This window comes from Lissotriton vulgaris, chromosome 8, assembly GCF_964263255.1.
Source record: "Lissotriton vulgaris chromosome 8, aLisVul1.2, whole genome shotgun sequence".
Taxonomy (NCBI): Eukaryota; Metazoa; Chordata; class Amphibia; order Caudata; family Salamandridae; genus Lissotriton; species Lissotriton vulgaris.
This window is the reverse complement of record NC_141696.1, coordinates 1,323,426,603-1,323,451,162: the sequence shown is the minus strand read 5'-3', so window position 1 is coordinate 1,323,451,162 and position 24,560 is coordinate 1,323,426,603. Positions and strand designations below refer to the sequence as shown.

Genomic DNA, 24,560 nt, shown 5'->3' with positions numbered 1-24,560 from the left:
CTACTGAAAGCTTCAGGAACATTGTGTACCATGGTTGTCTCGCCCATGTGGGAGCAACTAGGATTAGCGTGAGTGGCTGTTGCCGCAGTTTGTGTGCCACCAGCGGAATCAGAGCTGCTAGGGGAAAAGCGTACGCAAATCTGCCTGACCAGTTCATCCATATCGCATTGCCCTGTGACAATGGATGTGGGAACCTGGCGGCAAAGTACTGGCATTTCAAGTTTTCTTTTGTGGCAAACAGGTCACTGTTTAAAGAATGGCTGGAGAACTTGGGGGTTAATCTCCCATTCGTGTAGTTGTTGGCTGTGCCTGCTGAGCAGGTCTGCTATCTGATTGTCTTTCCCTGGAAGGTGTTCTGCTAGGAGAAAGATGTCTTTTGGAATTGGCCACTTCCATATGCTCTGTGCCAAGTGGGACAGCTGTGGAGAGTGTGTTCCTCCCTGTTTCTGGATATAGTACATTGTGGTCATGTTGTCCGTCCGGATCAACGAAGTCTTGCTGTACAAGTATTTTTGGAATGCTTTCAGGGCTAGGAATATCGCTGACAACACTAGTTTGTTGATATGCAGTTTCTTTTGCTTGGTTGTCCAGAGCCCTTGTACTGTGTAGTAAAGGAGGTGGGCTCCCGAGCCTGTCAGTGATGCGTCCACTGTTAGTACTAGTTGTGGAACAGGCTCTTGGAACAGTCGCCCCTTGGAAAGGTTTTGTGGGTTCCACCACTGCAGAGAGTTGTGAGCGCGACTGTCCACCAACACTAGGTCTTTTAGTTCTCCTTGAGCCTGGTTCCATTGCCATGCTAGGCATTCTTGCAATGGACGCATTTGAAGTCTGGCATGGGGGACAATGAATATGCAGGAGGCCATCATGCCTATGAGATGCATTAAAACTCGAGCTGGCAGAGAGTGTTGTGGCTGAAATTTGCGAATGAGCAACTGCATGCTGGCTGTAGTCGCTGAATTTGGGTATACCTTTGCCACTGAGGTATCTATAGTGGCTCCCAGATATTGTTGTATGTGGAACGGTTGCAGGTGCGATTTTGGGTAGTTTTTGGAGAAGCCTAGGCTGTGTAGCAGCTGGAGTGGTTGGGACGTGTTTTCTGCACATTGTTGGTATGATTTTGCTTGTATTAGCCAATCGTCCCGATATGGAAACACATGAATGTGTTGTCTCCTGAGATGTCCCGCTACTGTGGCTAAGCATTTTGTAAACACTCTTAGAGCTGTGGTTACCCCGAAGGGCAAGACCTTGAATTGGTAGTGTTGACCCTCTATTGTGAACCTGAGATATTTTCTGTGAGCTGGATGGATGGGTATGTGCAAATATGCATCCTTGTGGTCCAATGTTACTAGGAAGTCTCCTTGCTGTAGTAGTGGGAGCACTTGCTGTAGTGTGATCATATGGAAGTGCTCTGACAGTATGTATTGATTTAGGGGTTTGAGGTCCAATATTAGCCTGAGGGTACCGTCCTTCTTGGGAATAAGGAAGTATAGCGAATAAACTCCTGTCCCTTGATGTTGGAAGGGGACTGGCTCTATGGCCTCCTTTTCCAGCATGCATTTCACCTCTTGTTGTAGCAGGGTGATGTGTTCTTTGTACATAGGACGGTGACTGGGTGGTATGTTTGGGGGGGTAGAAGTGAGTTCCAGGCAATAACCATACTGGATAATTTGTCTCACCCACCTGTCCGTGGTAATTGCATTCCAGACAGGTAGGAATTGTTGGAGTTTGCCTCCGACCGGTGTTAGGTGGTCCGGAGGTAGCGTGATGAAGTCACTGTTTTGTGGCAGTGGTGTTATTGCCTCCACATCCTCTTCCCTTATTATTGTTTCCCCGATAACCTCCTCTGTTGGAGTTTTTGGTAAAGGAACTTTGTGTGTTGCCTTTGTATGATGATGACGTTTGGGAAGTATTGCCTCGTGTAGCTGCCCTGTATGAGGAGCGACGAAAGGAACTTCTGTGTTGCTTAAACTGCAATGCTCCCATTGACTTTGCGGTTTCTGTGTCCTTCTTCATTTTATCTACAATGTTGTCGACAGCAGGGCCAAAAAGGAAGTCTTGGTTGACTGGCTGATTAAGGAGGGTGGGCTGCACCTCGTTTTTAAAGCCTGAAATACGCAGCCATGCATGTCGCCTTAGTAAAACACTAGTGTTAATAGACCTGGGTGCGGTGTCTGCTGCATCAAGCGCGCATTTGATGGAGGCGTATGTGATGAACTTTCACTCCTGTATGAGGTCATCAGCTATTAAGCTTTGAAGCAGGTCGTAGTGTGCCCTGTTGTAATGAGCTAGCAAAGCTTGAGTATTGGCAATCCTCCATGAATTGGAGGCCTGTGCTGCTACCCTTTTACCTGAGGCTTCTAGTATTTTTGATTCCTTATCGGGGGAGGGGCTTCCCCAGTTGTCTGTGAGTTAGCCCTTTTTCGTGCATTAGCCACCACTAGTGAGTCTAATGGTAATTACCCTCTGATGTAGGTAGGGTCTGTAGGGGCTGATCTATACTTTTTCTCAATCCTGGGATTGATTACCCGTACCCTGGCTGTATCCCTAAATATGTCAGGTGCATGTTTTAACACTCCCTTTAGCATAGGAAGTGTTCTGACACTTTTTTCTGAAGTGGGGAAGGTGTCAAATAAGAAGTCTTCCTCTACAGGGTCATTATGCATATCTACATTGTGGTACTGTGCTGCCCTGTCTATTAATTGGTTGAAGACAATATTGTCATCAGTAGGTGAAGGCTTAGTTGGATAGGAGGAGACATCAGGGATGGGATGGGTGTTATAAGGGTCAGTTGGCTCCTCCCATGGTTCATTTTGTGGCTCAGGGTCCTGTGGATAATCATAATCAGGCTGAGGATCCTACCCTGTGTTCCCCTCATTGTCCCCATAGTGAGAAGGAGAGTAAGGAGTAAAAGGAGTAGTAGGCATAATGGGATACAATGGACTGAAGGGTCGGTCTAGATGGAGAAGTCCCAAAGTCCTTCTTTTTTAGTGGAATAGGGGAATGAGAGTCAGTGTCCAGTGGCCTCTTCTTCCTGTGCAGGATTGTCACTTTACCAGTCTCTGGATTAATATATATTTTTGCCTGGTCGTCTGCTGGATCGGGATGGAAGAGTTCTTCCTCCACTGTTCTTGGTTGTGACTTTTTTGGGTCCACAACACCTTCTGCTTTGACGACTTTGGGTGCCTTAGTGCTTTTCTTCGGCTTGTGCCCTTTTTTCAGGTAGGGGAGTGTTTTTGGGTCGACCAGGTCTTTCGGTTCGACACGTTTCTAGTGCTAGACAGGCTTTTTTGGTTGACTGTCCTTTCCTGAGTCGGTGTTCTTTTTTGGATTGACTGGTGTTTTTGGAGCACTGATCTTCGGGTCACTAGCCTACTCCCGACAGATTATAGGCTTCGATAGGGCACCCTTTCCGTCAGCGACCTTCTTTGGTTCGGTGACTTTTGGCACAGCCGGCCTTTTCGGGTCGCCGTCCTCTTTTGTGTTGGCGCCCTTCGACTTGGCATCCTTTTTGGGCTCGACGGCCTGTTTCAGGTCGGCGCCCTTATGGTCGATGCCCTTTTTCGGGTCGACGGTTTTCTTGGGGTCGACGCCTTTAGGCTGCATGGCCTTCTTCAGCTCGACGGTGTTCTTTGGATCGACGCCTTTAGGCTGTACGTTTTTCTTTGGGTTGACGGCCTTTGGGTCGACGACCTGTTTAGGCTCTGGAACCTTCTTTAGGATTGCGGTACTTGGCCCTGGGATCTCTGAAGCTTTCGGTTTCGAAGCAGAGACGGATGGCGGGGCAGGTGAATGTTTCTTTGAATCTTGGCTAAGGCATTTTGGCGATGCCTCGACTGGAGCCTTTGTTAACGGGGTAATCGGTGGCGGGGGCAGTGTACTTACGATTTGCCCCAGTGGGATCTCGTCATCAGAGTCCAAGTAGTCCTCAACGGTGACCATCTCTAGGTCCGAATCTAGAGCTTCTTAAAGTTCTTGGTCATCATCGAAGATGTTGTCGGTTCCGGTGCCTGTCGCTGCATCTCTTGCCTGTCGATTCCGTATGGTTTTCTTCGACCGAAACTGGGCTGAGGCTGTGCAGGTTTCTGCCTAATGGTCTCGAGAAAGGCACTTGTTGCATACTTGATGCTTGTCAGTATGCGGGAACTTGGAGTGGCATTGTGGGCATCTTTTAAATGGGCTCCTTTGCATCGACAGCAGGCCCACATGGCGTCGAAAAGGCCCAACGGCCCGCGTCGACGACCGATTCCAGATGGAAAGCTTTATCGAGTCAAGAGGTACCGAGCGAGAACAATACCGTCGAATTCGAAGGCCTTTTGGCCTTTATAAAAGTTTTGTTTTGAATCCGAAGTTGGAGTGTAGAAATAACATCCAAACCCAATGGCGGAAAAAAACAATCTGAGGATGGAGAGGATGCCCATGCGCACTGTAGTCCAGGGGAGGAGTCACCTATCTTGTGATACTTCGAAGACTCTTCCAGGACAACAAAGTGCAATCATCCGGACACAACACTAGGCGGCGATCTATGCACAGATATAAATTCAGCAGCCCACATGCCTCGAACATATTGATTCAATAGATATGGATTCTGTATTTTGAAGGGATCCCTACAACATTTACCCTTCCAAATACTGAGTCAGTATGCGTTGTTAACCCTATTTTAAGAGTTGGAAAAACCTTTCTGACTTCTAAAAAGGGATAAGTACAGATGAAAATACGACTATTTGCAACCCTTAAAAGGCTTACTATATCTGGCCCAGATTCAGAAAACCCCCCACAAAGGGCCTAATTATAATAGCGGTAGGACGACTGATTGCCATCTCAGCTGGAATGAGACCGGCCAACAAGGAGCCGGCGCTCCCACCCGCTATATAACAATTAGACTACCTTTGAGGCGGTCGGAAACTGCCTTTTCCTACAGCAGCTTGTGCTGCAGCCCAAGAAAATTGCTGCAGCATAAGCCACAGTGGAAAAGAGCAGTTTGTGCATATCCATTCACCATGGTGCCCTTCAGACAGTGCATGAATATGTGGGGGAGCACTACATGAGCTCCCCAGGCCAGTTAGCAGTGGCCCACATGGGACGAGGGCCCCGTTTTGGGCCCCCAAAGTCCCTTTCAAGTTGTGGGGACCGCAATGAGAAGGCAGTCAGAAAGGGATATCCTAATCATTCCTGTGTTGCCTGAGGAGGCACCACCCCCATTGTAGGGTTAGGAATCCCACCGCCATCCTGTCAGGACCTTAAATCCTGTCAAAGGCGGTGGTCCTATCCCCGTACTCTGCGCTCTGACCGCTGGTATTTTAATCCGTGGGTCGAACCAATTGCCAGGATGTCAGACAGACCACCACCGGTGGCCTGTCGGTGGTGGTCCGCCCGACATCAAAATGACTCCCAGAATTTCAAAACCTGACTCAATCTAAAGTTAACTGACACTATACATGTTGCTCACATAGGATCAAAATTATTAAATAGCAACTCAGCAGAACCACTATGTCAGACGCTGTCTTCTTGGTACCCTCAATAACAGAATCTCCTGGCTCCAGACAGAACATATACATAAGGGGCTGGGTGAAAAAGAATATGTATTTCCACATGTAATATGTGTGATACTAATGAGACTTATGAATTTTATATGTATTACACATGGGGGGTTGCATGAACATTGTATACAAGGTAAGTCTGTGCATATGAAGGGCTTACAAGATGCTGGCGCTACTGTATTGTCCATCCAACTTCTAAAGCTGTTTGGTAAATGTTGCTAGTGCTTCTCATGCAACATACAATGTGCACATGTAGTCTGACAATTCCTATAAGACATTTTCTTATTGAACTAAGCCCCTCATGAGAGAATATTACCAATATGAACTTAAAGAAACATATTACACTTTATACTTATAGCCTAATAATTAGTATTTATACCAGACTGTGGGTGCATATTAAAAAAACTTGCATTGCCTTAATAATAAGCAAGGACACAGGCCCCTGAGAGACACACCCACCAATCAGATGTGCCATCATTGAGTATGGTTCGATTCATGATCCATTCAATTGATTGGGAAATTCACACTTACCTACAACTAATCTGGATGCATTCTACACTTATGTCACCTCTTCTCTTAAAACACCATTCATAGGCTCTGTTAGGCAGTTAAAATACATAGTAAGAAACAACAGAGGGAGGCCCTAAAGATAATACTTCAAGAGTGTTTTGTTGTCTTACAGATACACCAATAATTTAGCTATTGATATTCTCATATGCAATGAAAGGTATATTGAAGGGAACAGAGCAAAAAGTCCATGATGGGCATTTTTTTAAATGTACTTTGGAATTTCATTATTATGAGTACAAAGCCTGAGAGTATTAGAGAACTCTACATAAAACAAGAAAACATGATGAAAAATTATTAAATCAGGTTTTAAACACACAATGCAAGAGAAGTTGTGTAACTAACATCATAGCAATACCAAGCTGTATGGATAATTCAACTACAACACTAGTATAAGACAGTTGGTGCCACCAATATTTGTAGGCAAAACACACAAGATGATGGACGGAATGTTGCACAATGACAAAACATTCACCCCCAGTACAGATCTGGGTTTAATCCATCGTTATTTTGCTCACCAAGCCACCCCAGTTCATATATGGCCATATGCAAATCAGTCTTGACCCTGTGCCTCATGGGAACAGTCCAGCCCGAACTGCCATGCCATGTCTTCCCTGGACCGGAATCAAGCATCCTAGGACCGGTTTCTGGCTATCAGTCGTCATCAGCCAGGATAGCTTGACTCCAGTGGCCTAGTGAGCACGGGATCCACATCTGGGCATACCCTTCCCACATAGGGTGAACAGCAAAACACACAAGATGATGGACAGAATGTTGCACAATGGCAAAACATTCACCCTCAGTTACAGATCTGGGTTTAATCCATTGTTATTTTGCTCACCAAGCCACCCCAGTTCAGACATGGCCATATGCAAATCAGTCTTGACTGAAGGACTGGGTTCTTTGGACCCAGCGGTGCCAGGGCACAACACCTGAAACCTTCGTGGGTAACCTGCTCCGGCGTACAAATCACAGAGACACGGGACACTTCCTTCGGCGTCAAAGAGTCAAGGTTTATTTACTGCAGGGAACACAGAAGTCACAAGAAGTACATCGAGTGTAGTTCGGGGAGACTGCTTCAAATTGTATTTGTGGATCGCTCCTTTTATACAGTTTCTACCCATAGGATAACATGATACACAATAGTTTACAACCTGGTTCCCACAAGTCGCTCTCAGAGGGGTCGCTTAGATCACTTTGAAACACACAAGATCCGGAACATAAGTGCGGAAACATTTGGCGGTTCCCAACTGTAAAAACCCATCTTCCCACCATTAGCAAATTCCAATCAGCAGTAAAGTAGATCGAAACAGGAACGAAGACAGGTGCCGAGGAAGACGGAGACAGTGGGGAGATCGGAAAGGGTGTAAAAGGGGAGTGTCGAGAAGCACGAGATACAGGCATCAAAGGGACGTGCCTAATGAGATGCACGGCTGAGACAATAAGCCCGTGCGGCAAGATGAGCCTCGAGCGGCGCCATCTGCCTTACAGTAGCATCCCCCTCGTCATAAAGACACTTTCAAAGAACATGTGTCTTCCGCAAATATCTTGGAAGTCCCAGGGTCGCGAAGCGGACAGCGTCCGTTCGCTGGCTACTTGAGGGCAAGAGACAAAATGGATGCCGTATCTAAGATGGAACCCGTGGGTACAGATGACAAACCCACATAACAAACGAACGGTTTAAGTTAGCACAGCGAAACTGCGCACACTTGCTAAACTCGTCATTTGCGGTTCATAGATACTAGACTCGACCATATTCGTGTGAGTCGAAAACACCACTTACAATTGTCACGGAACCTCAGACGCTCCTTTTGCCCTCATGTAGGCAAGCACTAGTCGGAATCATACTCGATATTCATCAGACCATCAAGATGTCGTTGTAGCATAGCTCTGTCCAACCGAGTCCCCTTGGTAACAGATGGTTGTCTCATACACGTTGTAGCACAGAGGCCACATAAGGCAGGACCACACTGCACACAAAGGCAACACGTGAACAGGAACACTACCACAACCCCGATGATCATCAGAATCTTCCAACCCCAAGTCGACACCAGGCCCCAAAACCAACCAAGTAGCGTCCAATCCCCTACATCCACGTGTATGGATTCGGAGATCTTGTGCAACTTCGAGATGGCTTGATAGACAGTAGGAGCATTATCTGGAATGAAAATGCAACAGCTCGAATGGATCACTTTACATACCCCACCGCGATCTGCTAAGACAACATCTAAAACCATACGGTTTTGTAATGTCATAAGTCTCTCCGCCTGAAGTTCTGTGGTGATATTACCAAGGGCACTGGCAGTAATGTTAGCTGTCGATTCTACCACTCGAGTCAAATGTCTCAGGTTCCTACTATTAACCATAGGTCCCCAAAACGGGAGGAAACCCTTGAAAAAGTCTCCTGCCTCTTGACCGGCAGTATCCTCTTCACTAATTACGCCTCGTACAACTCTAGTCTTATGATAATCGGCATCTACAGTAAACGTCGGAGGCAACAGATTTGCAACAAAACATGAGCCCATGAAGTCTGCGGGCAACCATGTGTATGCACGATCATGACAGATGAAGTACGTACCCTTGGCAGCCAGAAACACAGGGATCGGGGACATTGACAGAACGTAACTTTCAGTGCAAGCACTTACTCCAAGTGAGGCTTGCGAGCCACGACCCACAAGACAAAGATTACCAGTGTGGGGTACGACCCATATTGGAGACGAGCTTTTAAGCTGCTTTTCATTAGTGAACGTACTATATTCCCCTCTATTCGGTGCCCTATAGGCTTGTACCTCTGCCTTAGGGATGAGATAAGCATCATAGATCTCATCTTCCAAATCCTGTATTATCATCGATACCACCCACTGCCATGAGGTAGGACCCGGTTTGGGGGAACGTTCTGGAGAGGGGTGGAAACCTAGTGCGCTTCGAAGCATTGTTTGGTATGCTCGAGCTGACCCTTGGGAACTATACGGTAACACCAGATATGGAATTCCCTTACCCGTAGTATGTGGCATCAACCCACACACCCAACAATTAGTAGTGTTAACCACTAACTGATGCTGATGGAGGAGCTGGATAAAGGAATTGTTGCGGAATTCTACACGTCTAGCCTGTTCGTGTTCTGGTAACATATGAAAGGAATGAGGAGAAGCAGTAGAAGTAATGTTAGGGTAAGGAGTAGGAGTAGGGGTAGGAAGTAAGAAGTAAGACATAGTGTAATACACCCCACCCGCCAAAAATGCAGAAGCAGTTAAAAACAATACAAACAATTGGGATACAAAACATTTCGTACGACTAAGTTTCTGCAGCTTGACTCTATATGCCTGAGCTCCTTCCAAATCATTCAGCTTCGAAAATGCCATTTCCCTACGACCGTCCGCAACGTTTCTTGACGCACTTCGTTCTGTGCAGCAATAGTCAATTCCCAGGAGTTCCTAGGAACCGACGGCCTTTAACCTAGCGTCAAGACCTACTGTCCAGAAGGAGGTACGCGCGCGGCCCTACGGCCCTCAATACACAATATGTATTTTATTTAGCACAAATAATTCAGCTGTGGAAGGAAAAAGATACAAGGAAGAAGCTTGATATATATATATATACAAAACAATTTTCAGTGATACGAATTGTTCACAGTTGATCAGGGGAAACGAAGATATTGCAGTTATCAGTTTCAGCAAAGCAAGAAAAAATTTTATTTGTCCTTAGTATGAGAACGCAAAGAATATCGATGTTTCCCAGGACGTGTCTGCTCGTCAAACAAAGGATCTGTCGAAGAGACAGCGTCCTGCTGATCAGTTCGTTGGTCTGGTCTTGAGTCTCTTGCTGACAATGTTCCAACAATGGCTTTCTGCTGCGCTGAGTGTTCACCAACAAGTTGTGCGTCACTGAAAGGTACAAACGCCGGCAATGTCGCTGCTTCTGTTGACGCAATGCCTTTCCTCACCCACGGGTCTGCCGGCAAAGGAATAGGGACTCGCTTACAATGGGTAGCATGTACCCAGTTCTTCCGTCCCTCAAGACGAACGGCAGTCCTCGTGGCCAAAAGCACCTGGTGAGGTCCAACAAAGCGGGGGTCCAGATTCTTCTTGCGCGAAAAATTTCGGGTGACAACCCAATCACCAGGCTGGAGCTGGTGGCCTGGACCCTCCGTCTGCGTCGGCAAGGCGTCGTAAACCTGTTGATGAATTAACCTCAGTTTAGCAGTCAAGTCATGTAAGTAGTCAATCAACATCGGGTACTCAAGATCAACGAATATACCTGGCCTAGGAACCCCCCACACATTCGCAGGACGGCCGAACACTATTTCATAGGGACTAAGCCCTATTCGGGAGTGTACAGTCGCCCTAGTTGACAGTAATGCTAGAGGCAAAGCGTCAGGCCACGAAAGTCCAGTCGTAGCCTGGATCTTCGCTAATTTCAGTTTAAGGGTGCCATTGTACCCTTCAACCAATCCAGCTGACTGGGGATGATTGGCGCTGTGGAATTTTTGACTAATTCCAAGGCCCTTACACACACTCCTCATCACACTTCCAACAAACTCACTTCCGTTATCTGACCACACGACTCTAGGCATTCCATACCGAGGAAAGTATTCCTTCAGTAGGATTTTCGCAGTAGACAAGGCAGTATTATCTTTGAGGGGATAGGCCTCGATCCATCGGGAGAATGCGCAAACCACAACCAAAACGTATTTCAGGTTATTGCATCGCTCCATATGGATGAAGTCCAATTGGATCACCTCAAAGGGATACGAAGGAGGAGCAAAACTGCCAGGGGGAGTTGGGGTTCCTTTGCCAGGATTGTACATTATACACACCATACAATTCTTCACCAAACGTTCAGCACACTTAGTAATTCCATCATTCTTCCACACATCAGCCAACAACTTGCAAATACCTTTCGCGCTAATATGTGCTAACCCATGTGCCATTTGCACAACGGCCAATACATACGCATCAGGCAACATCCATCTTTTCTGATCTGACAAATCAATCCAGCAACCATTCACATCCAACCTTCCCGTACTTTCTTTCCACTTCATCTTTTCAGTGTCGGTGGCCTCATTCTGAATTGCTTTCACACTCTCTATAGTATTCTCACACATACTTGATTCTGTAGGCCACCTAACCGAATTCGTCACATACATTCGAGTGCTAAGGTTCCGGGCAGTCTCCTTAGCAATCTCATCTGCAAACGCATTACCACGACCAACATCATCCGTCACCTTACGATGCGCACTACATTTAACAATTGCAACTTGAGCAGGCAAAGTCAATGCATCCAAAAGATCGTTCACAAGCTGGCCATGCTGTATTTTCGTGCCATGTGACGTCAAGAAACCACGTTCTCGCCACAATCGTCCGAAACTATGCGCTACACCGAAAGCATACTGACTATCGGTGTACACATTCACACGTTTACCTTTTGCTAATACACATGCTCTAGTAAGAGCGATCAGCTCTGCAGCTTGGGCAGAATTCTGATTCAATCTCGCAGTCTCAACAACAGTATTCAATGTCACCACAGCATAAGCAGTAGTCACATCACCATTCGGCAATTTAAAACATGACCCATCCACATACAGGATGCCATCCGGGTCTTCCAATGGGGTGTTTTTAAGGTCCACACGACCTTTTGTTTCCTCCTCTGTCCGCAAGTAACAGTCATGTTCTGTTACTGCATCTGACTCTGCACTAATTGGTAACAAAGTTGCCGGATTTAGGACATTACAACGTTTTATCTGAATGTGGCTTGCCAAGAGCGTCAATTCGTACCCAGATAACCTCGCACTCGTCAAGTGCTGAGTTTTCGTACGGTTCAAAAGAGTATCGACTGCATGCGGAACCATCACCGTAAGCATATTATCCATGACCAATCCTGCTGATTGTCGGATGGAGACCGCAGCTGCCGCAGTTGCTCTCAAACAACTCGGCAATGCTCTAGCTACTGGGTCTAAGGTCGAGGAAAAATATGCACATGGACGTTGCTTACCACCAAAAGGTTGCGTTAAGACGCTTAAAGCACAACCTTCCCTCTCGTGAACATATAACGTGAACGGCTTGCTGTAATCAGGGGTACCTAACACAGGGGCCGAACACAATGAATCACGTAATTCAGAAAAACGTTTCTGACATTCTTCCGTCCATGGTAAAGGAGTCGAAACATCCTTGCACGTAAGAGCCACCAATGGTTTCGCTAGCAATGAAAAATTAGGAATCCACTGCCTGCAGTACGATGTGATACCTAGAAAGGCACGCACATCTCTTTGGGTTTGTGGCACAGCCATGCGCGCAATCGCTGCAATTCTCTCTGGGGTCAATCTCCTTCCCTCCTTTGACAATAAGTGACCTAGATAGGTTACTTCTTGACAACAATATTGGAGTTTAGAAGGTGACACCTTGTGATTTAACTCACAGAGATGTTGCAGCAACGACACTGTAGCAATTTTGCAAATGTCCTGAGTATCAGCAGCCACCAATAAGTCGTCGACGTATTGGATTAAAGCCGCACCAACCGGCAACCTAAACGCATCTAGTTGACCCTTCAAAGCTTGACTGTAAATCGATGGACTTTCACAGTAGCCCTGAGGAGCGCGTTTGAACCGGAAGCTACGTCCACCAAGAGAGAAACCGAAAAGGTCCCTGCTCTCTTCGGCAATCGGGATGCTGAAAAACGCATTTTTCAAATCAATCACCGAAAACCATGAAGCCGTAGCTGGAATCAGAGTCAGTAGCGCCGTAATGTCAGGCACAACAGGGAATTGAGGAACCACAATTTTATTCACCTCCCGTAAATCAATAACAAAACGATAAACAGGCGGTTTGGTAGGATCAGTACGTTTAAGAATGGGCAGTACAGGACTATTGCACACGTTTCCCCGAGTTTCTTCAATGACATCTTTCTCGATCAAATCATAGATGATCGCTAACAAAGCTCGTTCACCATCCAGGGAGATACGATATTGGGGAATACGTGGCAATCGCACATTCGATTTCAACTGAACAACATAAGGGGAGATATCAAGTAGGCCCACGTCGTTTGGACCCGTCGCCCACAAAGATGCAGGAAGAGAACTCAATTCCGGTGGAAGCTTATCGAGGGACAAGTACATGGGAGAGACTACCCTCTCTCCTAACGTAAGCTTTATACCCGCAGGAGAACAATACAAAGTCGCATACAAGCGTTTAAGCAAATCCAGACCCAAAAGATTTTCACCACAACCAGTGGTTAAAATCAACGGAGCTTCGAGCTCACGAGGCCCAATTTTAAGGGGCAAAGGGCGCGAAACTGGATTGCTAACGGGGGCGCCAGAGAATCCAACAGATACATTTGTTAAGCCAGACAAAGGTGCGCCAGGGAGTTTCGAATGCATGATAGAACTTTTCGCTGCACCAGTGTCCAACAGAAAAAGGCTCAACGACGCCCGATGTAGCAACTGCGACGTAAGGCCCTCTCTGATCAACCGGAACTGATACCACTCCCTCTCCTTGTCTTTGGCTGTCCTAGTAATTACTATCGTCAGTTCCCTGATCGACGTAATAATCGTCTACATTGTACTGCGCAGATCGTCCTTGCGATGATCCACGTTGGTCGAAACAATTATTAGAATTTGACGAGTTATCAGAACAGTCGTTCTGAGCACCACGACCTCTACCACGTGATGCGTGCTGTGCACCACCACGACCTCCTCTAGACGAATTACCACCACTACGGTCATTTAAAGCAGGACAATTGAATTTAATGTGTCCCTCCTGTCTACAATAAGCACATTGGTTGTACCCCAACGAAGATCTCTGAAAAGATGAATCATTACGCGGCTGCGATCTATTTGATTGCGACTGCGATCTATTCTGCTGAGGCGCATTCTGATTAGAACGCGGCGGATATGCTTGTTGTAACAACACTTTAGTTTTCAGCTCTTTCGTCTTTTTATCGGCACGGTCATTTTCCTCTTTTTCTCTATTTTCGTAATATTGTGCCGTAGCCAGAATCTGAGCTGAGGTAGAAACGGCCCATGAACTTTCTGAATTTTTCAATTTATTGCACAAGTCGGGCAATAAGTTCGATACAAATTTATCCACAAACAGCCTTTGTCCACCCTCAGTACCCATATCCTGCCCACTATGATCGACGAATGTTTCCTCGAACCTCGTAAAGAAGTCTGAAACACTCTCATCTTTCTTCTGCTTACAGGCTGACAACTTGTCCCAATTTACCCTCATAGCTGGCATAAGCGTTTTCATTAACGTAATGATTCGCTGGGGAAGAAGTTCAATCAACTGATCGGGTTTAGTAGCAGCCACTTGTCCAGCGTCTGCCGCTGTAATGGCAGCCCAATCACCACCTAATTCATTCGCGTGATCTTGGTGACGAATCTTGGCCCATACCGGTTGCGGTACGACATTGCCAAACAACATGTCGATATCGGCCAGATTCATTATCGTAGCGTCTACGAGCTGCGATAATTCTTTGTAATACCCCGCAGGATTTTTGCGAGGATCAGGCAAAGTTTGTTTCACCTGAAGCACTTCCGATCGTTTCCAAGGGAGGTGTATCCACACTCTCTGGAAATGTGCTGGTATTGGAGCATTAGCATTAGTATTATCAGCGGGTACCCAAACTGGCGGAACTTCTCGCATAGGATATTGGCCAGACCCATCTCGTTGTTCAATGTCCTCAACGAACAATGCATGAGGAATAGGAGCGGGACGAAGAGATAGCAACCGTTCAATAGCACGTCGGACATTAGTGTCGACTATCAGTCCAGTTGCGAACTGAAGCCGGAGTTCAGACAGGGCGGTCAGCACCTCGTCAGGCGCAACAGCCGCTATCTGATCATGTAAGAACTTGCACATTTCATCAAACACATATCTCTGAGTAGGTATGTTGAATTGATCAAACGTTTCGAGGACAACACGAGGTGGATTTCTAACAGGGTTTATCATCCAACCCATCGCCATATTGTATAGCGCAACACGTTCTCTATTACCAGGAAGCTGGCTACGTCTCTGTGGACCATCAGAACCAGCAGACCCAAAAACAGGTCCGAGCGACTGAAAGAAGTTTGTCGCAAGGGGAGAATCACGATTACGAGTAGAGGGAGAAGAGTAAGACACAGGACTAACAAGAGAAGGAGTAGAGACGTTAGCAGCAACAGGGGTTAACAACACAGGAGCAGTAGCGTGAGCAGTAGCGGGAACAGGAGTATGTGGAAGCGGAGGAGCAGTAGGAATAGAAAGAGGCAAAGGAGCAGGAACAGTCGGAAGAGCAAGTGCAGGTTGAGGAACTGGTGGAACAGGTACGGCAGGGACCACAGGAGCTGCGGTACCCTGTACGTACGGAGGTGGCGACTTCATAAGATAGGACATTAAAGAATCCTCAACTGCCTCTTCCTTCTTATCCGACTCCGTAGACAAAACAGGATAGCATTTGTCTATGGACATACGCTGTAATCTCTCAAACACTTCCCTATCCTTATCCTCCTTATCACGCTGAAACTGCTCAGCTTTCTTTACAATAGTAGCAACAGTATCTCGCTGACTACGTTTATTTTGTCTGATCTCTTTCTGTCGGGCTTCTTTGCGCCAGAACCGAAAGGCATCAAACATGGCCGGCCTAGATTTACGTTCGAACAACTTTATTTCCAAATTATCTAAGATCGACGCTTCGAAGCTACCGTGAGGTGGCCAACGAAGATCGCCGTCTTTCTTTGTATATTTGATCCAATAATCGTTAAAAGCAATCGGGCCTAGCCCATGTTTGCTATATAGGTCATAAGTAGGAGTTCCAACCGGAGGTATCGGACATGAGTCCTCCAGCAGGGAATCCGCACCACAAGGTCTAAAGCAACTGAACAAAGTACTGCGACCAGGCATCTTGCACACTAGCCGAGTTTCACAAACTTCAAGGGTTACGGGATTTACCAAGTCCCAGCAAGAACAAAACCCTCGGTCTTTGGCGGCTGCAGTCGTCAAACAAATACAACAACAACAAAGTACGCTAGCAAAGTGTCACCGACAAAAACACTCACACAGCGTGTACAACAAAGACACCCGCTAAAGTGTCTACAACAAAAACACTCGCTAAAGTGTTTACAACAAAGACACTCGCTAAAGTGTCTACAACCAAGAACTCTGGGAGCGACCCACAAATACTTAACTCAAAGATCAATGGCGTCCTCAGGAAGGCCCGTCAATCGTCTCGCTATACCAAGGTCTACGCCAGGCGCCAAAACAGGTCTACAGTCAGGGTAGCAGTCCGTCGCAGCCGTTAGGAGGCGGGAATCTTCGCGGGAAAAGTCTTCGGGCCACTTATTTCGACAACAGGATCGATGAAGCGGGGTGCACCTTCCCTCGGAGATTACACACGAAGTTCCTCACGATCGTCAGGCTTGGACCGGTACCACTGATGCAGCCCCACGTTGGGCGCCAACTGAAGGACTGGGTTCTTTGGACCCAGCGGTGCCAGGGCACAACACCTGAAACCTTCGTGGGTAACCTGCTCCGGCGTACAAATCACAGAGACACGGGACACTTCCTTCGGCGTCAAAGAGTCAAGGTTTATTTACTGCAGGGAACACAGAAGTCACAAGAAGTACATCGAGTGTAGTTCGGGGAGACTGCTTCAAATTGTATTTGTGGATCGCTCCTTTTATACAGTTTCTACCCATAGGATAACATGATACACAATAGTTTACAACCTGGTTCCCACAAGTCGCTCTCAGAGGGGTCGCTTAGATCACTTTGAAACACACAAGATCCGGAACATAAGTGCGGAAACATTTGGCGGTTCCCAACTGTAAAAACCCATCTTCCCACCATTAGCAAATTCCAATCAGCAGTAAAGTAGATCGAAACAGGAACGAAGACAGGTGCCGAGGAAGACGGAGACAGTGGGGAGATCGGAAAGGGTGTAAAAGGGGAGTGTCGAGAAGCACGAGATACAGGCATCAAAGGGACGTGCCTAATGAGATGCACGGCTGAGACAATAAGCCCGTGCGGCAAGATGAGCCTCGAGCGGCGCCATCTGCCTTACAGTAGCATCCCCCTCGTCATAAAGACACTTTCAAAGAACATGTGTCTTCCGCAAATATCTTGGAAGTCCCAGGGTCGCGAAGCGGACAGCGTCCGTTCGCTGGCTACTTGAGGGCAAGAGACAAAATGGATGCCGTATCTAAGATGGAACCCGTGGGTACAGATGACAAACCCACATAACAAACGAACGGTTTAAGTTAGCACAGCGAAACTGCGCACACTTGCTAAACTCGTCATTTGCGGTTCATAGATACTAGACTCGACCATATTCGTGTGAGTCGAAAACACCACTTACAATTGTCACGGAACCTCATGACCCTGTGCCTCATGGGAACAGTCCAGCCCGAACTGCCAAGCCATGTCTTCCCTGGACCGAAATCAAGCATCCTAGGACCGGTTTCTGGCTATCAGCCTTCATCAGCCAGGATAGCTTGATTCCGGTGGCATGGAGAGCACGGGACTCACGTCTGAGAATACCCGTCCCACTCGGGGTGACAAATGCAAAAAAACAATTGATGGACGGAATATTTTTTAGGCATATCAGTGATGTGAGCAAAGTTTAGCTCAAGCTGGCATAGATTCAATATTACAATAACCAACACGAGAGAGAGGGATTAAGGGTAAACTTGAAGGAACTCTTGGTCTCCCTATTCAATGCAATCAAAAACAACAAAAGAGTGTCGCACTCAAAGAGAGGAGAAATGGACAAAAGAAAAAAGAATCACAGTTGATTATTTTAGAAAGCCCTCACTCACCAAACTAGTTGGTGACATGCTTCATCATCGGGCCCCACCAGGAAGGTCTAAAACCATCCCTGTGTGCTTTGACCCCAAAATTACTACTGAGCTCGTTAATATTTGTGTGTGTGATAAGTGAAGTGAGTTAGAAGTGACCAGGTTGTGTCTAAATACATTTTATTCACAGGCCAACCCGGCACAGTTAAAAAAGGAAAGCGGGCAGTTGGAAAGATGGATCGATGTGTCAGCTATACCACGCTAAGTGACCTCAGCTTCTCATGTTGCATCACATATATTACCATTAAGTGACCGAGCCAAACATACATCAGATAAATTAAGACATTTTAAATCTGTCTGTTATTCCAAATCTGCACAAAAAATGTAGTGCAGGACGTTCTATTTTATTGAAGAAATAATTTTGCAATTGATCCCAACTAGTAGAGTCCCCATGGTAGACATGAGTGCCAGGACCAGGCGACCAATCTAATCCCATAAATTGCATGTAATTAGCGAAAAAAAGACATGTTTGAACTCTTGTGAAGATAACTCAATAAGGAAAAGACATGGAATTATACACTGACTTTAATTAGTGGCATTGTACATTTGACCAACTGCTGGTTTAATTCACCTGTTGTTATTTCATTGGTAAACCAAAACAATTGTAATGTGTTGAAGGCTAGTCAAATGAAATGAAAATCCAGGTATGATACAATGAGGTAGGTGTAGCAACAACTCTATAATAGCAAAATATATTCAACTCAGTGTTCGGTAGAATACCCCTCACACACCAAAAGGCCCCTTGGTGTCATGCTTCATCATTGGGGTCCTCGCATCCCTCTATCGGGATGCGGCGTGCTACGACCTGCGGCTACGCGGGAGCACTTATAGAGATGACTATGTGTGGTATGCAGTGTGTGGGGAATATTGTCATAAGTGAGTGGTGGGATGAGGTGAAAAGTTAAAAAGTACCTGGCACATGAGTAGAAAAGAATTTTTTTTTATTCTGAACTCTGGCTGGCACTATTAAAAGAAGTGCAGTGTGAGGTCGAACCTGTTGATTTAAGGAACAGGACCTCTGGTGTGCGTTGTCGACATGTTTCGGAGACAGGCTCCTTCTTCAGGACGGGGGCACAACCTCCCCACCTTACTCACGTCGTGTTTTTAATAAAAAATAGTGTATTTACAAAAAAGTGACAATATTGTTAGGCTAAGTGTGCCTACAGCGGTCTGCTACAGGTACAATGACCTGCAGAAAGACAAAAAAGAACAACTAATGGTTACCCATGTAGCGGGTAGTTCAAGCAGGTGCAGTCACCTGGAACCTTACCATATGCTTATATTAAGCCTGTTAAAAAGGAAAAGTACTCACAACACAAACAACATAAAACACAGAAGATACCAGTAGTTATACTTATTTGCAGTCATACTTGTGAAGCTTGCTTGTAGGCTTCATGAGCAGAAAGAGGACGTCAGGGATGTTGCATAATATGCACTCTGTAGTGAAGAATGACTTCTGTTGACGTACCCGTATGAAACCAACACGCGTGCGCTAGACTCATACATTAGCGTCACACAATAAACACTTCGGCCTACTACGCATGCGCGGAATACAAGACAGATATCCACACGCATGCGCAACATCCGTCTAGCAAGACGCTGATCCCGTGAGAACCCACTTTTGACATACAAGGATTATGTATGGTGGAGGAGCGGATACTCCATACATGGGCACATACTTAAACACCGGAACACCCGTATATGGTCACATAGATCCTTCCGCCCTACGGTTTTTTAAGGTATAAATAGATCTAACCAGTCTACCACCTCATATCAGCGGAGCAGCGCTAGGGGTAAGACGGTGATCAAAGCGTCCCGATCATGTGAGTATCATGCAGCATAACAACTAAAAACCACCATCAGGTTTCTCCCGCCTAAGTAAGTGAGAATGATTAATTAAAACCTGTATCATTATTCACTACAGAGTGCATATTATGCAACACCCCTGACGTCCTCTTTCTGCTCATGAAGCCTACAAGCAAGCTTCACAAGTATGACTGCAAATAAGTATAACTACTGGTATCTTCTGTGTTTTATGTTGTTTGTGTTGTGAGTACTTTTCCTTTTTAACAGGCTTAATACAAGCATATGGTAAGGTTCCAGGTGACTGCACCTGCTTGAACTACCCGCTACATGGGTAACCATTAGTTGTTCTTTTTTGTCTTTCTGCAGGTCATTGTACCTGTAGCAGACCGCTGTAGGCACACTTAGCCTAAAAATATTGTCACTTTTTTGTAAATACACTATTTTTTATTAAAAACACGACGTGAGTAAGGTGGGGAGGTTGTGCCCCCGTCCTGAAGAAGGATCCTGCCTCCGAAACATGTCGACAACGCACACCAGAGGTCCTGTTCCTTAAATCAACAGGTTCGACCTCACACTGCACTTCTTTTAATAGTACCAGCCAGAGTTCAGAATAAAAAAAATTTCTTTTATACTCATGTGCCACGTACTTTTTAATTTTTCACCACATCCCACCACTCACTTATGACAATATTCCCCACACACTGCACACCACACATAGTCATCTCTATAAGTGCTCCCGCGTAGCCGCAGGTCGTAGCACGCCGCATCCCGATAGAGGGATGCGAGGACCCCAATGATGAAGCATGACACCAAGGGGCCTTTTGGTGTGTGAGGGGTATTCTACAGAACAATGAGTGCTTCAACATTCGCTGATCACTCTTCCCTTCCCTTCCTGTGAGTTGGATTCCTTTTGTTTATTTAAGTATCACTGTGGAGCAAGAATCCAACCCTTCTCTCTACCTCCCTCTTGTGTTTTTTGACAAAATAAATTCAACAACAGCGGGCACTGATATAATTGGTATAAAATGAAAATAATAGATAAAGATTGAGTCAACATAGCCCCATTCTCAGCCTTGTGTTTCAAGGCATAGCTACATTACTACTTCTCTGGACCTTGTCACCCCATGTACATTTCTCTCATTTCCTTTATTTCTAATGTGTAGCACAATAAGTAGAAGTTCTACTTTTTGTACACACACATTTGATTCTTTTTAGGAAAAATGTAGCCATCACACTAAAAGGAATAGCTGGAAACTCATGGAAATTCTCAATCCTTGAGGTAATGTTATGGCATAATTGCAGACCTTTAGATGACCCAACCTTATCTAGTAATAGCATGCATTTGAAAACCCCTGTGCCAGTGTGTATTGAGTTGCACTTTAAGCAATTGTTCAATTTGATTTGACAGCCACATGAAGATTATTTACACATTACTTACTGCAATGGCACTGGTGACGGATTCCCAGTTAGTTTCAGATGCTGCTGGCTGGAAGTCATTCTGAAGGGAAAGAAAGACCCACAGTAAAATATACCATACCATGTTTAGTATCCAAAAACAACAAGAGATAATAGCAAAAATGTCTCTAAATATTTGCATTAACTCCTATATTTATTAGGACCAACCATACATAAAGCGGAATAGTAATGACTAAATCACAGAGTTCAGTGCCTAACTAATGTATACCCCACAAAGTATAATATCCTATGACATACTGCATTGTTTCTGGGTGGACCTGGGGGAAATACTATACTGTAATCACATGACTTTCGGTCCTTTAGCAAATAACCACCCTTCAGGACTTCTTTCTTTCCTCAATAGTTTGTGACAACTATTTAGGAAGCTTTTGGTTTAGCAGGTTAAATATACTCTAAATTCTTTGGACTGTTTTTGTTGAGATTTTCTTCATTGAATTAAAAGAAAAACATGACGTTTTATATGTTATATAGTTTGCTGCATGTTAGTGTCTTTTGCGCTCACATTCTTTCTTTCGTTCTCCCTTTTTTTCTCACACTCCTCTAAATGGTAATCGTGTTTTTGGTTTGTAAATTTGACAGCTTCTCTAATGTCCTCCCAAGTAGTTATAAAAGTATCCAAAACACCATTTCAAAGGAATTGATGAAATACCTCATGAGGGGGTAGCTGGGAGAATGAATGTAGGAAAGTGGATTATTCGCCTTGTTAGGGTCAACCCTCAATGTCACTAAACTATCCTGAGCTCCACCCACTGGTTGCTATTAGATGTAGCACACAGTTTTAACTTAGGTCAATGTCCAAAGTATGTATGAAGAACCAAAACAGTAATAAAGTGAAACCACCAAGCAATACCACCCCACAACTCCAATAAGGGGAACCGGAGATATACACGTTTTACGTTTTAAGTAATGACAATACTAAAAAGCACTAAGAGCCGCCAATGGTAGTTTATGGAGCTGGTAGACATGGCCAAAGGTGCGATTTTAGGCCAACCGCAATGGAGCCAGATTCTGAAAGATCAAGTGTCAGGAATGTCAAAAAGTTCCCCAAAGTTGTTTTTTTTAAGATTTGAAGTCCCAATACAGTCTGCTGCTTTGTCACTTTTGGAGAGGAAAAATCCTCCCTAAGGGGTGCGGCAATCTCTGAGCTGGATGAAGATGAAATTCAGTCAGATGTACTGATACTGCTGGTCGGATACTTTTCTTGATGGGTCCAGCTGAAACTCTGGAGTAAACAACCACTAGGGTACACTTCTATGCCCCCAAAGCTCCTGGATGTCTAGAGACTCCAAGCGTAGCAGGCAGATGTCAATAGCAAAGTCAAATCCACATCCAGTTGTGCCTGCTCAGCTGGGCACTTCAGGGAAAAGGACTCTTTCAGTTATTTTGTTCTTGTGTCCACACAAGAGGTCAGCCAACTGATCCTTGGAGTCCACTTCTTTATTTAGGTTATAAGAGGGTGCAGGTCAAGTCTTTTAGCGTTTCTCTCAGGTCACAGACAGCAGGTTCAATGCTCTTCGGATGTGCTGCAAGTCCAGTAAGTGTTCTTGGTGCCTTGGTGTACCATATTTTTGACTTGCACCAGCTTGCAGGTAGAGATGATTCCTGCCGTTTCCCTAAACAATAGGGTAAAAGTTCCTCCAGGACCCCTACCCAATTTAGCAGCAGTCCCTTTTGCCCTACTGCAAACAGTAACAGTACACATTATACCCCAAATTCGAGCTGGGTAAACCCTTCTCCTCATGTGCATAGCTTGCATGCCCACCCTAAGGGGGGACAACGGTAATGAGCTGTCCAGCCCTGGGGTTCTCAACAGGAGGCCACTGCAGCTTGTTGCACCACACATTGCCCCTCCGGTTTCTGCCAATGGCAGTACCAACACAATTACTTATCATCATACTCCTACAAATGTGACAATTCAGTCTATTCCAGCCCCCCAAAGATATTAGAATGGCATGGGTGGCAGTCAATAGTCATTTTAATATATATTGAATTAATAAACAACTGTTGTTGTGCTCATCTTTAAATCAGAAAGACAGTGCCTGCATGTGGCAGACTGTTACAAGCCCTGGTGTAGCCAATAAATGCTGGTGCCAAGCACCCGAAACCACCGGCTCAAATTAAGCACCGGCTGTTCCCCTTTCTTTGGTCACTCAAAACCGGTCTGAGGATAGATTTCCTCCCACTGGGTTTGCTCTCCTTTACATGATCTTGTGAACGGGCAGATCCACTTTCAAATAATGAAGCTACTAGGTTCCCCCAATTGATCTTCCTGCCACAGGAAGAAAAACATCTCCCAACACCCAAGCCATTGTCTCTTCTCTGACAGTAGTTATAACAACTCTTTAATTTCTCATGCAGGCCAAGTGCAGGCTGTGCAGTTGCCAAGGTGCTAATGCAAATGAACTTCCAGCAGCTTCTAGCAGAGTAAAAGTACATTTTGAAATGTTACATTTCCAATACATTTATTAAAAACCAGACGTTTGTGTGCATTACTATCATTAATACTTTAAAATATTTGAAGCATTAACAACTCAGCGATGTTTTTCAACCTTTGGAAATACTTATGAAATATTTTGGAAAGACTTTATGAGCTGTATGCCAAAAGAAAAATTGCCACAACAGAAAAGGAATATCAAACAAAATAGATCCAGAATAATATAATTGCAGATTAAGGAAGAAACATTTGAAAAACAAAAAGACAATGGGCAAAATGTTTGAATTAATCTACACTAATCAGTCAATCAACCAATCAGAATTTTTTTAAAGTGCAGCTATTTACCCAATAGGGTATCCATGTGTTTGCATATCTCAGAGGCTCATTCAAACAGCCAGGTCTTGAGGGCCCTTCGGAATCCTGAAAGTGAGGTGATGGTCTGGAGTTGCATGGAATGGCTGTTCAAGGTCTTTGCTGCAATGTGAGAGAAAGGGAATCTTCCTCTTCTGCTTTGGTAGATGCGTGGAGTGTGGGCAAGGGAACGGTAGGTGAAGCTTAGACTTCTCGACAGTTGGTGGAAGTCAGGCAGTGGTGAATGTGATAATTATGATAATTACGCACTTATATAGTGTGCGACTAACCGGAGGTATCTCGGCGCTTGTACGAATACCGCCGAGGTACCCTTCCTGGCCTTTCCCTGTGAGGAGCCCACTTCTGGGCACCCCCAAGGTGAAGTCAGGTATCCTCAGCGTTGTTGGGGCCGTTGTAGAGATTAAGCAAGCTATTGCCCAGGGGCGCAGAGTGGGGCTCATGATCAGAATAGGCACCGAGGCGAGAATTATCAGGTCCGAGGAAATTGAGCCCAAGACCCGCCGAGGCGGGAATTGAACCCTGGTCCCGGTCAGACTGCTGC

At 45.5% G+C, this 24,560-nt stretch overlaps 1 protein-coding gene across 1 annotated transcript in view; it reads right to left on the bottom strand.

Moving 5' to 3' along the window:
- The window catches only part of PDGFD (platelet derived growth factor D), a 1,094,719-nt gene that overhangs the window by 400,995 nt on the left and 669,164 nt on the right, over nucleotides 1-24,560 (bottom strand). The window contains exon 4 of the mRNA XM_086935262.1: nucleotides 21,176-21,235. Within this exon, the coding sequence (XP_086791388.1) occupies nucleotides 21,176-21,235 (60 nt within the window). The remainder of the gene's footprint in view (nucleotides 1-21,175; nucleotides 21,236-24,560) is intronic.